Source organism: Hyperolius riggenbachi, chromosome 3, assembly GCF_040937935.1.
Source record: "Hyperolius riggenbachi isolate aHypRig1 chromosome 3, aHypRig1.pri, whole genome shotgun sequence".
In the NCBI taxonomy this organism is placed as follows: domain Eukaryota; kingdom Metazoa; phylum Chordata; class Amphibia; order Anura; family Hyperoliidae; genus Hyperolius; species Hyperolius riggenbachi.
Window position 1 is genome coordinate 377,699,902 of NC_090648.1, and position 16,671 is coordinate 377,716,572.

General features: G+C 44.9%; 1 protein-coding gene across 3 annotated transcripts in view; it reads left to right on the forward strand.

Moving 5' to 3' along the window:
• Window positions 1-16,671, forward strand: part of CECR2 (CECR2 histone acetyl-lysine reader) — a 136,718-nt gene that overhangs the window by 96,543 nt on the left and 23,504 nt on the right. For all 3 annotated transcript variants that reach the window (XM_068277263.1, XM_068277262.1, XM_068277261.1), the window contains exon 17: window positions 7,938-9,132. In XM_068277263.1, the coding sequence (XP_068133364.1) occupies window positions 7,938-9,132 (1,195 nt within the window). The remainder of the gene's footprint in view (window positions 1-7,937; window positions 9,133-16,671) is intronic.

Here is a 16,671-nt window from a genome sequence, read left to right on the forward strand (position 1 = left end):
TGCGCTAAGGAGTCGGTTGGATGTTGCTAAAGATCCAGCATGTCAGGTCTTAAGGCAATGTTGGGGGACTCCTGTACACATGCTAGAGTCTCAGCCAAGGCAGTCTTTAAAGCGTAACTGTCTGGCATAAAATCAAAAAATCTATTCTTTATTTTTACCTGGTAAACGAGTAATAAGGATGCTAACCAGGCAATCCAAAAGTTAATCTCTTATTTTTCTTCTCCATTATTCCCCAGTTTCTCTGGCTCCTATTTAGTATATATGCCACACAAAGGAAGTTGCAGGGCATGCTGGATTGTCTTCAAACTAATGCAGCCTGATTGACTGACTGAAGCCTCTTTCCCTCCTGTTTTCCCCTCCCACACCTCTGTTCCTCTCTGGCCAATATTTCTCAATGTTTCTCAAGCTACAGAGTTGGGTGGGAGTGTCTGAAGACTGTCTGTGTTTGCATTGGCTGTCCTTCCAGAGTAAGGGCGGTAATGACATCAGGATTGGCTTCAGTCAGAGGGAATTCAGATGGCAAATGCCTGAAACAGAATGCTCTTTATTTACTACATAAAATTCACTGAAATCAAAACGTGGACAGTACAATACATGTGTTATGTAAGTAGAAGTACTCTACTTGTATATCTGAGTTGGTTTTTCTTTTGAGATAGTATGGCTAACCGCTCCTCTTTAAAGGACTCAAGAGGCGGCAAAAGAAATATAGTTTTCTCTCATCGTCCTTCAGGATGGCATCCTCCAGAGAGGAGACTGACCCACCCCTGAAAGGAAACGGGCAAATTAAATAATTGAATTAATCAGGCCCAGCCCATATAAGCTTCCCCTCTTCCTCCTAACCAACTCAGTTATTGACTGTTTCCCTACACCCGAGGTTACAGGCAGTAGGGATGCTGAGGATAGGGGAGCCTGTGTGGCACCTGTCTTTTTCTAGAATAGGTGTTCCTGATCTAGGTATGTGATTAAGGACAGCTGCAGAGGAATGTTCTTGTGTGGACATTCTAGGTGGTGAAGTATGGTGGTTTTCATTGTTGGCTGCTTCCTTCCAGAAACCTTGTGGGGCTAAGGAAGGTTCTGCTGCTGCTGCTGGCGGCTATGCGTTTGAGCGTCTATGGACGCCGGCTTTGATGCAATGGCGCCAATTCCACGCCGGGGTGTTTTACCTCTATAAGGCTGCGGCACCAGGAGCGGGGCATACACTCGGCGGTGGCGTCTTCCGCATTCAGTGCTAGCAGATGACGTTCGACCGCTCTGTTCTTCCTATCAGTGTGACATGGCGATTGGTGGATCGCATAGGAGGGTGTGTCATCCTCCTCGTGGTATCGGCGTCTTCCGCGTTAGACAGCGGATTCATATGAGGAGGAGGGCGCAACAGAGCGGGCAGTGTTGCACTTCCGATTGGGCAGCATAGAAGCTGTGACTGGCGGAGGCGGTACTAGTCGGAGATTCCGGTTGTTAAAGGGATACTGTAGGGGGGTCGGGGGAAAATGAGCTGAACTTACCCGGGGCTTCTAATGGTCCCCCGCAGACATCCTGCGTTGGCGCAGCCACTCCCCAATGCTCCGGCCCCGCCTCCGGTTCACTTCTGGAATTTCTGACTTTAAAGTCAGAAAACCACTGCGCCTGCGTTGCCGTGTCCTCGCTCCCGCTGATGTCACCAGGAGTGTACTGCGCAGACACAGACCATACTGGGCCTGCGCTGTGCGCTCTTGATGAGATCAGTGAACCGGAGGCGGAGCCGGAGCATCGGTGAGCGGCTGCGCGGGCACAGGATGTCTGCAGGGGACCATTAGAAGCCCCGGGTAAGTAAAGCTCATTTTCCCCCGACCCCCCCTACAGTATCCCTTTAAGCCACGCTTGGTCTCACTGGCAGAGCTGGGTGAACAGCATGGAGCAGATAGAGGCTGCACCTGAAGCTAGCATGCAGTCCGTGGATGCACCTGAGCAGGCAGTGAATGCTCCACAGGTACTGTGACTACTCTCCTCTCTAAGCTAGTATAGGTTGTTATCTTATGGGGCTTGTTTGTTTGTGCTTTTTGCAGGTGATGAGGCACACTGATAAAAGGTGTAGGAAATGTGATGTTAATTTACCATCGGGGTATAAGAGATCTCAGTGTATAGATTGCTTAGCTAAACAGTGCTCTACCACAATTACCGCGGTTGATACAAATGCAGCCAATAGAGCCACATTAGACCTTATGAATGCTATGAAGGCTGAACTGGCTACTACATTTGCTGCGTTAAGGTCTGCCTTTCCGGTTCCAGCACAGCTTGTGTCTGAACCGCAGGGGGCTCAGCAGCCATCCCCCATTGAAGACAGACTGATCCCTGGTGTGTCAGGGATACCCTCTTTTCAGGATAGTGTGTTGCCTGTCTTTCCATCTCAGTCTCTATCGCAGAGTTTACCTCCTGCTCAGTTACCAAGAGAGGATTCTCAGATAGGGGGTATAGAGACTATATCTGAGGAGGAGGATGAGGAGTTCATGGAGGGTGAGGGCAGAGACTCTGATATAACTCCTGAGTCTGGTCCCTCTAGAACCTCACAGTACTTGTATAGTGCTGAGGATGCATTGAAATTGTTAAAGGCCATTTATGAGTCGGACCACACCAACCAAGACGAGATTTTTAGAGGGTTGGAGGGTCAGCCAACTAAATGCTTCCCTGTACATTCCGCTATTAAGCACATTATCTCATCACAATGGAAAGATCCAGAAAGGAAATTGTTCATTCCCAGGTCTTTCAAGAGGCGATTCCCCTTTGAGGAAGATCAGGCTCCATGGGCCAAATGTCCAAGGCTTGACGCTCCTCTGGCTCAGTTGTTCCAGAGGGACTGACCTTTCATTTGAGGATATTGGCAACTTGAACAATCCTATTGCTAAAAAGGCTGAAACTTTATTGAAGAGGGCCCGGGAATTCCGTTTTCATTTTCATTTAAGCCTGCCATATCCTCTATCTGTTTGGCCAGAAACCTGGATAAATTGATATCCGGTCTTAAGAAGCATTTAGTGGAGGGTACTCCTCATGAGAAAATATTGTCTTCCTTGTCTGTGATCGTTAAGACAGTGGCTTTTTTTGGCAGATGCAGCTTTAGAAAGCTTCAGAGCTGCAGCCTTGATCAATTCAGCCCGCAGGGCTATTTGGCTCAATACATGGGAAGGTGATCTGGGTTTCAAGCATAAACTCTGTGCGATGGACTTCCAGGGCGAATTACTTTTTGGGAAGGATCTGGAAACAGTACTTGAGAGATCCTCAGATAAAGCCAAAAGATTCCCAGATAAGAAAAAGAAACCAGTTCGTAAGCCCTTTTAGAACAGGGGTCCTTACCAGAACAAAAGGACTGGGGGAAGAAACCAGAGTCAGTCCAGAAAGTGGACCTATAACTCCAGCAAGGGAAAAATATTCCTTGTTCAACAAGTCAAGGAATCCCAGCACTTCCAAACCTGACAAGTGACAGAAAGCCTCAGGTCTGGGGGAGACTTCTTTCTTTTTTTTCCAGCTTGGGAAAAGATTACGTCCAGCCAGGTCATATTAGACCTTGTAAAGAACGGGTACAAGCTGGAATTTCGGTCCTGACCTCCCCCCAGCAGACTTGTAACAGGGAACCCCAAGGAGCCAGACAAGGCACAGGCCTTGCTAGACTCAGTGACGACTCTACTATCTCAAAATGTAATCCAGAGGGTACCAGTAGAGGACCATTTCAAGGGATTTTACTTGAGGGTTTTTATAATCAAAAAGCCTTGGGAAAGTTTTCAGATGATTAAAGTGAATGTTTATCGTTTAAAAAAAAAAAAGTCAGATACTCACCTAAGGAGAGGGAAGGCTCAGTCCTAATGAGCCTTCCCTCTCCTCTCCCGGTGCCCGGTCCCGCGCAGGATCCCCCGTGGCAGTATTCGACCAGTTCGGTCAAATACTGCCACTTCCGCAGCCGAAGGGATGTTTCGGGAGTACTCGGGCTCCCGAGGACGGGGCCGCTCCATAGTACGCATGCGCGAGCGCCCTCTATGACGCACTCGCGCGTACGTAGTATGGAGCGGCTCGTCTTCGGAAGCCCGAGTGCTCCCGAAGACCTCCGAAGTCCCTGCGGCAGCGGACGCGAACGGGGGAGCCAGCGCAGCACCGAGGGCACCGGGAGAGGAGAGGGAAGGCTCATTAGGACCGAGCCTTCCCTCTCCTTAGGTGAGTATCTGACTTTTTTATTTTTATAGTGGTACCCATTGGCTTTAAATCTGAACCCTTACATTGTGGAGAAACACTTCCGCATGGAAAGCATCGCCTCTGTCCGAAATCTGATATGGCCCGGCGCCTTTATGGCGATTACTGATCTCAAAGACTCGTATCTGCATGTACCAATTCATCCTCGGTACCAAAGGTATCTAAGATTCGCAGTTCGGTTCGGCGACAGCGTTTGCCACTATCAGTACCAAGCTCTTCCTTTAGGAATATCCTCGGCCCGAGCGGTGCAGATGGGTCTGCTCTCTCTAGCCCCTCACATTCTGAACAAGGAGGTCATTGTATTTTCCGACAATATAGTAACCATATCGTATCTCAGAAAACAGGGAGGTACCAGGGTACAGGATCTCAGAGGGTTAGCCTTAGAGGATATCTCATGGGCAGAGAACAATTTGATCTCCCTCACAGCAGCTCACATTCAGGGCAAGCTGAACAGATGGGCAGACTAACTCAGCAGAGGACCAATAGTCAGAGTGGGAACTAAACCAGGAGATGTTCAACTCACTAGTTCAGAAATGGGGACTACCCATATTAGACCTGTTCGCAACTCCAGCCAACACAAAGTTGACAGATTACTGCTCCCTTCATCCTGCCTCTCCATCCAACAGACTTTATGCGCTATCAGTATCATGGCCACAGGGACTGCTATACGCCTTTCCCCCATTCAATCTAATCCCGAAAGTGCGCAAACGCATAGAAGCCTCGAACGCCCAAATATGTTCATAGCCCCTTGGTGGCCGAGGAGAGCATGGTTCCCCTGTGTACAGAGACTAACTTTGAGGGGTCCATGGCATCTGGGGTCCAGGCCAGACCTTCTATTCCAGGGGAGTCAAATCCACCCGAATCCAGACCAGTTCAAGCTGACGGCATGGATCCTGAGTGGCAAATCCTAAGGAGGCAGGGGTTTTCAGACAGTGATCGCAACTCTGATCAAATGTAGGAAGCCTAATACTAGGCAAATCTACTTTAAAGTTTGGAATGTTTTTTTGTTCCTAAAAACAAAGGAAGAGTGTGCGCTCTAACGGTTTACGTTACATTTTGGAGTTTCTCCAGGATGGAGTAGAATTAGGTTTATCGGCCAGTACACTGCGAGTACAGGTGGCCGCTCTTTCGGTTTTCCTTAACAAGCAACTTTTGGCAGAAATTCATGTTAGAAATTTTTGAAGTCGGTGACTAGGTCACAACCATCTCCTTCAAAACTCGTGCCTCCTTGGGAGTTATCCAAAGTTCTCAACTTCCTAATGTCCAGTACCTTTGAACCTCTTGCTGAGGTATTTTTAAGAAATTTAACACTTAAAGTTGCATTTCTGGTAGCCATTACATCGGCCAGGAGAGTGAGTGTTATCCAGGCCCTGTCCATCAAAGAACCGTTTATGATTATCCACGATGATAAAATGGTTTTCAAACCTGATCCTTCCTATCTACCTAAAGTTGTATCCGCATTCTACAGGTCTCAGGAAATTGTTCCACCATCCTTTTTCAACAAATCCAAAAAATGAGAGAAGTGGCATTAAGTACTTTGTATGTACGTAGAGCAGTTCTGACATATTTAGTAAGAACGAAGCTGTGGCGGAGACGTAGTCAGTTGTTTGTAGCATTCGCAGGCAAGCGTAAGGGGCTACAGCTATCTAAGTATTTGATATCCAGATGGATCAAGAATCTCATAACTAGTTTATAGAGAGTCAGGTTTGAATACCCCGATTGGTGTTCATACTCTACAAGATCTTTATCTACATCATGGGCAGAGAAGTCAGGCGCCTCACTCGAACAGATCTGCAGAGACTTGGTCTGGTCATGCGACCTTTGTCAAGCACTACCGAGTGGAACTCCTGTCAAGCCAAGATGAAACATTCGGTCACAAAGTGCTGCAAGCTGTGATCCCTCCCTGAGGTAAGATTTCTCGCTGATCTCTCGGGAGGAAGCCATCCTGAAGGACGATGAGCGAAGGACCTGGCTACTTACTGGTAGTAGGGTTTCGACGAGTCCTTCAGGATGGCTTCCGCAACCCACTCTTTACTAATATTAATAGAGGTTAATGTATGTTATGTATACGGGTGTAGGTTTCTCTTGTATGAAACTGAGTTGGTTTGGAGGAGGGGAAGCTTATATGGGCTGGGCCTGATTAATTAAATTCTTTAATTTGCCTGTTTCCTTTCAGGGGTGGGTCAGTCTCCTCTCAGGAGGAAGCCATCCTGAGGGACTCGTCGATACCCTACTACCGGTAAGTAGCTGGGTCCTTACCTACCTGGGGTTTCTTCCAGCCCCTAGAAGTCAGTTGGGTCACTCGGCGTAGCTTCAGTCCTTCTCAGGGTCCCGCTGGCAGCCTTTAAAGATCACCGACCCTCAGTGGGTCAGCGCCTTCTGCGCAGGTGCGTATGAAGCCACATCACTCGGAGCGTACGGCGCCGGCACAGTACACTTCTGATGACTCATGCTCTTGCCAGCACATGCGCAGGTTTCAGTTATTAAATCAGAATTGTTATAAAAATTGTTTTGCTTTGTCGCGTTGAAGTACAGAGTGTTTCCTGATGAAAGAAAAATGAATTTACATGAGATAAGCTAAAGGCTGCTAGAGCCATATTGACCCCTGCCATGCTCCGAGGAGGACCAACAGTCCAAAGCAGGCTGTCTGCATGTTGGGTTGATGTAGCTCTGCAAAATGTAAAGCTATAGGCTTGCTATACACCAGCGGTTCTGGATGTAAGCCTGGCTTCATGGGCATAAAGATAATTTGCATATTCAGCAGTGGTGGGTTGTGGGTAACCACAGTTACACACTTTAATCTGAATTAATGCAAATACCTTCTGTTCTAAGGAGGCAAATGCCACTTAAAAATGAAGGGATCTGAATGGTACTAAATTTGTTTCTGTATATAAAGTCTCTTCTTTCCCATCTTTTTGCATTAAATATTTTATTTACTGTTAAGGATTGAGGTTTCCACAGTGTTCTTTAAAGAACAAGCGACACCCATGCTAACCTAGAAATAAAAAACACGTATATAAGTAGATAAATACTACTTCTACTTACATAACAGATCTATTGTGCTATCCACATAATGATTCCTGTGAATTTTATAAAGGAAAAGCAGAAAATCCTATTCTAGGCAGTGGCCATTTTGCCAAGCTAATGCTGACATCATATCCTCCCTGACTCTGGTTTTCCCCTCCTCCCTTCTCTTGCTCATTGTGTATTCATTAGCTGCCCTCCTCCCAGAGTCTTCAGATACTCCCACTGAGGTGTATACTAGAAACTGCACTGTCATTTTTTTTTTTTTATTTACTCCTCTAATCGCTGAGTCACCTCAGCCTTGCTTGTAAACACAAGTGATCAGAGGGAGTTTCTGATAAGCAGCTAGGCAGGGAAATGGAAGAGGAGGAATATATTATAGATAAAAAGAACTCCCAGCATTCAACTGTTTAGCACTGACTACTAAAGGGCCAGTGCTTCTTAAGTATGTAAAAGCTCGAAACCATAACAGCAGAAAAAGTTTTGCAAGTTTTGAATGCAGGATTAGCATCTTTATCACTTAATACACTCAGACAAATTGCTGTTGAAATTTGATTTTTATGGTGACAATACCGCTTTAAATGTGCTTTCTATCACGTATGCTTCCCTGTAGTATGTAAGATCTTGTACGGTAGTATGTAAGATCTGTGTAACTTATTTTTTGAGATGATAGTTTACCTCTGAAATTGCATTCTTTCCAGACTTGCCTCTGCCATCACCATCATTGCCTTCAGTGACTGTACAAGAAGGGACTCGACCCATGTCAGATATTCCGCCGTGTACAAATGTTGGGCATGCAGCAGCTCTGACCCCTCAGGAGAATCCTCCTCCTGTAGGGAATACAAGCTCTGGAGGACTACAGAATGAAGTGAAGCAGTGGACTGCAGACCCCAGCACCCATGTTGGGACTGACCGGGATGCCAAAGTCCATTCTCATAATGGTTTCAGTGATATCAATGTGCCTCAAAAGAGTACCAGGATGTCCAATTTGGAGGAGTCAACAGTTAGCATTGCCAAAACAGAACCCCAGCAAGTGCAGCAACAAGAGACTACGTCTCATCAGACACCAGTGAATGTGTTTGGTCCAAATCAGCAAAATGACTTTCCTAATGTCTTTCCTTCTGGATGCCTCAAACCAGGACCAGGAACTGTTATAGGCCACCAGTTTGGTATTCAAAGGACTCCAGGTCCACATCCACCTCCTTTCTTGCCACCAAATTATGGTAATGGACAACAGCAGTCCCACCAAGGGTCTTATGCAAGGTACCACCAGGCAGAGTCTTATTCTTACCACCGCTCACAACAGCCTCAGCAACCGTACCAGCACTACCAGCGGCCTCTGTATTTTCCACTGGAATACCAAAGTTGGCAGGCTTCTGCCCAACAGTCTCCCCAGCACCAAGGGAGCTACACCAACTCAATCGGGCCCGTGGGCATGCAGGGCATGGGTGAAATGAGAAGCCTTCTAATGTCACCTCTGCTTGAAGGTGAGCCCCGGGCAGTGCCTGGTGACAACACAGAGGAAGAAAGAGAAAGGGGAGATGATGCCATAGAGAGGCCAGAGAGCCCCAAGCAATTCCTGGACTTGGATAGTCACAAGAGACAAAGCGGGGGCTTTGTCTACAGTGGGCCAAACAACTGGAGCAATACAAACTTCCCCCATCAGCCTGGCGTGATGTCCCAACAATCTTACCCACTCCAGCACCACTATCAACCTCGGGGTTATCCACAGCAACCTTTACATCCGCCACGCTATCCTGTGCCTAGGCAGGCTAATGGTCACCCTTCCTTAGGGCCTGGATATGCACGTATGGAGAATAGGGGACACTTCCGTGCTGTGATGATGGAGCAGAGAGGAGGTGTGCCACCCTTCCAAGAGATGTACCAACCTCAAAGGTGGGTGCAATAAAAAAACCTAAGTTCTAGGTGGAGGTAAAATTTCTGTTTAGAAGGGCACTATGGCGAATCAGTGTTTATTTAAAGGCTAGTTAAAGGGAAGGCTCAGGGACTGTTTAAAAAAAATAAAAATCCGCATCCACTTACCTGGGGCTTCCTCCAGCCCGTGGCAGGCAGGAGGTGCCCTCGGCGCCGCTCCGCAGGCTGCCGGTGGCCGACCTGACCAGGCCGGGCTCCTTCCGCATTCCAAAATGCGCCTCACGGCGGCGCGCTGACGTCATCGGACATCCTCCGGGCTTTTCTGCGCAGGCTCAGTAGTTCTGAGCCTGCGCAGTAAAGCCCGTAGGACGTCCGATGACGACAGCACGCCGCCGTGAGGCGCATTTTGGAACGCGGAAGGAGCCCGACCTGGCCGCCGGCCTGGCCAGGTCGGGTCGGCCACCGGAGACCACCGGCAGCCTGCGGAGCAGCGCCGAGGGCACCTCCTGCCTGCCACGGGCTGGAGGAAGCCCCAGGTAAGTGGATGCGGATTTTTATTTTTTTTAAACAGTCCCTGAACTTTCCCTTTAAAATTAAGCAATGTGACAGAAGTACCTATGAAAAAAGTATTGATTTAAAAAAAAGCTGTTACTTCACTTACGTAATTTTTTGGCATTCCGTTGCTTCTGTAGTAAACGACGTACAAGCCAATCAGGCCATTACGTTATGGGGCACATCTGTTGTAACTGTTTATTTTTCCACATAATCTTTTGGGATCCCGTTGCTTCTGTTGTAAACGACGTATGAGCCGATGAGCCCATTATGTTAAGACTTGTACACACATTCCAAGCTGCATGATAGTTGGGCAGGTTGATCCACCAGTTATTTCTGGCAAACAAACTTATCAGTGGGTCGTCTTGTTTGCCAGCCGTACACATGCCCAACTATCTTCCAATAGACAAAGTTTGAAAGATAGTTGGGCAGATTGTTGGAACGTGTGTATGAGCCTTTATGGGGCACATCTGTTTTAACCAGGGCTGTGGAGTTGGAGTCGGGGCAATTTTGGGTGCCTGGAGTCGAGGAAAAAATGCACCGACACCTAATGAATTTAAACTGTAATTTAAAATAGAAAATATGATAAAATGTTCTATTTCTCAGATAATAGTCAGCATAAATAATTTATACATACAGGATCTTCTCAAAAAATTAGCATATTGTGATAAAGTTCATTATTTTCTGTAATGTACTGATAAACATTAGACTTTCATATATTTTAGATTCATTAAACACAACTGAAGTAGTTCAAGCATTTTATTGTTTTAATATTGATGATTTTGGCATACAGCTCATGAAAACCCAAATTTCCTATCTCAAAAAATTAGCATATTTCATCCGACCAATAGAAGAAAAGTGTTTTTAAAACAAAAAAAGTCAACCTTCAAATAATTATGTTCAGTTATGCACTCAATACTTGGTCGGGAATCCTTTTGCAGAAATGACTGCTTCAATGCGGCGTGGCATGGAGGCAATCAGCCTGTGGCAGTGCTCAGGTGTTATGGAGGCCCAGGATGCTTCAGTAGCGGCCTTAAGCTCATCCAGAGTGTTGGGTCTCGCGTCTCTCAACTTTCTCTTCACAATATCCCACAGATTCTCTATGAGGTTCAGGTCAGGAGAGTTGGTAGGCCAACTGAGCACAGTAATACCATGGTCAGTAAACCATTTACCAGTGGTTTTGGCACTGTGAGCAGGTGCCAGGTCGTGCTGAAAAAATGAAATCTTCATCTCCATAAAGCTTTTCAGCAGAGGGAAGCATGAAGTGCTCCAAAATCTCCTGATAGCTAGCTGCATTGACCCTGCCCTTGATAAAACACAGTGGACCAACACCAGCAGCTGACATGGCACCCCAGACCATCACTGACTGTGGGTACTTGTCACTGGACTTCAGGCATTTTGGCATTTCCCTCTTCCCAGTCTTCCTCCAGACTCTGGCACCTTGATTTCCGAATGCCATGTAAAAGTTGCTTTCATCCGAAAAAAGTACTTTGGACCACTGAGCAACAGTCCAGTGCTGCTTCTCTTTAGCCCAGGTCAGGCGCTTCTGCCACTGTTTCTGGTTCAAAAGTGGGTTCATGCTTCCATCTGCTGAAAATCTTTATGGAGATGAAGATTTCATTTTTCAGCACGACCTGGCACCTGCTCACAGTACCAAAACCACTGGTAAATGGTTTACTGACCATGGTATTACTGTGCTCAATTGGCCTGCCAACTCTCCTGACCTGAACCCCATAGAGAATCTGTGGGATATTGTAAAGAGAAAGTTGAGAGACGCAAGACCCAACACTCTGGATGAGCTTAAGGCCGCTATCGAAGCATCCTGGGCCTCCATAACACCTGAGCAGTGCCACAGGCTGATTGCCTCCATGCCATGCCGCATTGAAGCACTCATTTCTGCAAAAGGATTCCCGACCAAGTATTGAGTGCATAACTGAACATAATTATTTGAAGGTTGACTTTTTTTTTTGTTTTAAAAACACTTTTCTTTTATTGGTCGGATTAAATATGCTAATTTTTTGAGATAGGAAATTTGGGTTTTCATGAGCTGTATGCCAAAATCTTCAATATTAAAACAATAAAAGGCTTGAACTACTTCAGTTGTGTGTATTTGAATCTAAAATATATGAAAGTCTAATGTTTATCAGTACATTACAGAAAATAATGAACTTTATCACAATATGCTAATTTTTTGAGAAGATCCTGTACAGTAATAGCTGTGCTTAGTCCACAAAAATGAAATAAATCAAAATTAGTTATTTGTGCAGCTTCAATAAAGGAGTCCCCGTATGTTTAAAGTCAGATATACATATCTGATTGTGACTGTACAGTATATATGATGTCTACACAGGAATCTCTTATATATACTAAATAACATCTATGCTGTAAGTATAAAGCCTGATGTGTAGCCGTGTCACTTATAGAGATGGTCAATGAGATGGAAATAATTCTGCGTTGATTCTGATTTATGCAAATGTACGCACTCTTTGCTCATGAAATCAAATAATTTGATATGTTGTTAAAATTTGGTTTGGCGACTACGAATTAAAGAGTACCTGAGACGGATGAAAAGAAAAGTTTTATACATACCTGGGGCTTCTTCCAGCCCCCTTCAGGCTAATCGGTCCCTCGATGTCAACCTCCACCACCTGGATCTTCTGCTATGAGTCCTGGTAATTCAGCCAGTCAGCGCAGTCCGGCCGCATGCCACTTCCACAGCCAGGAGCGTTCTGCACCTGCACAATAGTGCTGCGCAGGTGTAGTACGCTCCCGGCGGCGGAGTGTGTGCATGCGCACTACGCCAGACTGGCTCAAGTACCTGGACTCATAGCAGAAGATCCAGGTGGCGGAGGAGGACTGCGAGAAAGTGATTAGCCTGAAAGGGGCTGGAGGAAGCTTCAGGTATGTATAAAACTTTAATTTAATCTGTCTCAGGTTTACTTTGTTACACAGTAGTACTATACTCTACAAATGCACTCTCCACAGAGCTACAGGGAATCCACTGAGAATGTTGTGCACATTGAACACAGAGGTGGTTTCTATCACCCATAAACCTGGTTCAGATTGTGCATGAAGAATGTGTAATAGAGGAAGAATCTCATTATTCCCCTGCAGAGTACCTGCACATCACTCTTACATGTACCCACAGTTATATTGCCTAGGGCCTGATGTTCTTTGTTCCGGTCTGTACCTTTTACAAGTACTCTTACCAAGGACTAGTTTTAGTCTATGACTAAAGGGAATAAATATAGTAGTCTACATATCCTTCTCAGTTCAGTTGTCTTTTAAAATTCCTAAGCGTTGGCAGTTAAGAGACGAAATTTCATGTCGCATACTTTCAATCATCAAGATTGTAATATGCAAATGAGAGGAGTCTGAGTCGAGGAGTCTGTCGGTGGAAATTCTAAACTGAGGAGTCGGAGTCGGTGGATTTTTGTACAGACTCCACAGCCCTGGTTTTAACTATTTTTCTAAAATCTTTCCTCCCTTCCTTCATGTGTGCATTATAGCTTCCTCAACTCTCTCATGTCGCTAGGGACCGTAATAAATCTAGCTAGGCTGCTCTTACTTGCAGCTTAGCATTGCAGGACACCAGCAATCTGACAGGCTCTTCATCAGCCATCTGAGCTCATCGGTCCTTTCTTCCTCTGTTGTATGCTTGCCCAGGTAAAATAGCAGACATGCCAGTATGTATTTAATGTGTGTATATATACATACTGGCAAGTCTGCTATTTTATCTGTGCAGCATACAACAGAGGAGGAATGGACCAATGATCTTAGATGACTGATGAAGAGCCTGTCAGTGTCGTGGTCCTGACATGCACGAGAGAGTGGAGGAAGCTATAATGCAGACATGAACGAGAAAAATAAGCAGTTAAAACAAATGTTCCCCACAACATAATGGGATGATTGGCTTGTATGTCGTTTAAACTTCAATGACAAAAGATTTTGTAAGTAAAGTTCAGCTCTGCTGGTTTCTAATGAAATCCTTTTTCATAGCTACTTCTCTCACATGATTGTGTTGCTTATCTTTTAGAGCAGAAAGGAAGTTGTGAGTTCAGGTCCATTGTAATTTTACCTCCCTACTGCCACAGTTTACTGTCTCACTCCCACAGCAAACATCACCTAGATAATAGGGTTACATCACTGTGTAAACTCTTCAAAGGGAGGGGGGTTCAATCACCTTCTGGTCATAGTGTTCTCATCTTATCCAAGGTAGGACGCTTTCTGATATTTGTATCTTGAGATGAGCTTGTTACTGTAGCTAAAAAAAACTGAGAACAAAAAAAAAACCTTCCCACAATCCTGCTGGTACTGCACAGTTCCTGTAGTTAGGCACCCAGACCAGGTTAAAAAAAATAAATAAAAATAGTGGACCTATTTTAGAAAAAAAAGTAGGTTACATATATTTTGGGGGACATTAAATTCTTTGGCAATTTTTTGGGGGGAATGTTACAACCACCTTTAAGAACTTCCCCTGCTGCTAGTTTCCTCTTGTAGATTGCAATATAGTTGCTCACTACCTGCTTCCTCTAAACAACTCCCACCTCCTTATGTCCTTCTTTGTTTTTTTGTTTTTGTTTTTTTGTTTTTTTTTTTTACTGTAATGCAAGGATGCTGAGAAATGTAGATCGTTATTAATAGTTGTTCCTGTTTGGGTATCACAGCGTCGCCACTGATTAACCTGCTTATTAGGTGAATCGAGGGGGGGAAAAGCAATCTATACAGCAGCTTCAGCTTGTCTCAAGAAAAGGCTATTCTGTATACCACATTATTCTATATACTGTTCATATTTACTTATTTTGATTGCTTTTGGAATTTGCCTTGTTACATCCTTGTTTGGTTAAAAAAATGCATCCGTCCATAAAGTTCAACCAGGAAAAAAAAAAAGCTGGATTTAACCTGCACATAACCCACAGCTGATCCAGAGCAGGGGTCAGGAACTTTTATGACTGAGAGCCATAAACGCCACATTTTTAAATGAATTTCCCTGAGAGCCATACAATATGTCTCAAACTGGGACAGTGTGCATGTGCAGCAGAGGGCTCACGTCCCTGTTGCCATGGTGATGTGTTTACAGTTGATTCCCCGGGCAGCGGAAGTGTCAGAAATGTTTTCAGCTTCTCTTGGGTTTCAGCAATTTCCCTGAGAGCCAGACGGGGGAAATACCGACTAACAGCTTGTACAATTAGCTAGCTGACTTGGGGGTTGATTCACTTTGTAAAAACAGATCCCTGCACTTCGGTAAAATATGCTTGACGGGCAGCTTATTGGTCCAATCAAAGTGCGGGTATCTCGTCCTACAAAGTCACTGGTTCTGACAGGGTCCAGAGTGGGACAATTAGAGCAGCTGTAATTTTGGGGGGAGCACGAGTAAGTTAAGGTGGGTACGCACATCAGATAAGTCTTTGGAAAATGAAAGATCACAGACCAGTTTTACTCACTTCCATACCTACACAGTCTAGTCCAGGCATGGGCAAACTTGGCCCTCCAGCTGTTAAGGAACTACAAGTCCCACAATGCATTGCAGGAGTCTGACAGACACAGTCATGACTCATAAAGGCAAATGCATTGTGGGACTTGTAGTTCCGTAACAGCTGGAGGGCTGAGTTTGCCCATGCCTGATCTAGTCTATTGAGCTGACCTCCCCATCAGATAATAATCTTTGCAAGATGCTGAACGCATTCAAAAGATCAGTATCTGCAAAAGATCCGCTTCTACAAAAGATCAGTTCCTGCAAAATGCATTCACAGTCCGATATCTGCAGATCATCATACACACCTTGTTTAACCACTTAAGGACTGCAGTCATAAAACCCCTTAAGGACCAGAGCCTTTTTTTCCATTCGGACCACTGCAGCTTTCACGGTTTATTGCTCAGTCATACAACCTACCACCTAAATGAATTTTACCTCCTTTTCTTGTCACTAATACAGCTTTCTTTCGGTGCTATTTGATTGCTGCTGCGAGTTTTACTTTTTATTATATTCATCAAAAAAGACATGAATTTTGTCAAAAAAATGACTTTTTTAACTTTCTGTGCTGACATTTTTCAAATAAAGTAAAATTTCCTATACATTTGAGCGCGAAAGTTATTCTGCTACATGTCTTTGATAAAAAAAAAAACATTCAGTGTATATTTATTGGATTGGGTAAAAGTTATAGCGTTTACAAACTATGGTGCCAAAAGTGAATTTTCCTATTTTCAAGCATCTCTGACTTTTCTGCGCACCTGTCAGGTTTCATGAGGGGCTAAAATTCCAGGATAGTACAAATCCCCCCCAAATGACCCCATTTTGGAAAGAAGACATCCCAAAGTATTCAGTGAGAGGCATGGTGAGTTCATAGAAGATTTTATTTTTTGTCACAAGTTAGCGGAAAATGACACTTTGTAACAAAAAAAAAAAAAAAAAAAAGTTTCCATTTCTTCTAACTTGCGACAAAAAAAAAATGAAATCTGCCACGGACTCACTATGCTACTCTCTGAATACCTTGAAGTGACTACTTTCCAAAATGGGGTCATTTGTGGGGTGTGTTCACTGTCCTGGCATTTTGGGGGGTGCCTAATTGTAAGCACCCCTGTAAAGCCTAAAGATGCTCATTGGACTTTGGGCCCCTTAGCGCAGTTAGGCTGCAAAAAAGTGCCACACATGTGGTATTGCCGTACTCAGGAGAAGTAGTATAATGTGTTTTGGGGTGTATTTTTACACATACCCATGCTGGGTGGGAGAAATATCTCCGTAAATGACAATTGTTTTATTTTTTTTACACACAATTGTCAATTTATAGAGATATTTCTCCCACTCAGCATGGGTATGTGGAAAAATACACCCCAAAACACATTATACTACTTCTCCTGAGTACGGCGATACCACATGTGTGGCACTTTTTTGCACCCTAACTGCGCTAAGGGGCCCAAAGTCCAATGAGTACCTTTAGGATTTCACAGGTCATTTTGAGAAATTTCGTTTCAAGACTGCTCCTCACGGTTTAGGGCCCCTAAAATGCC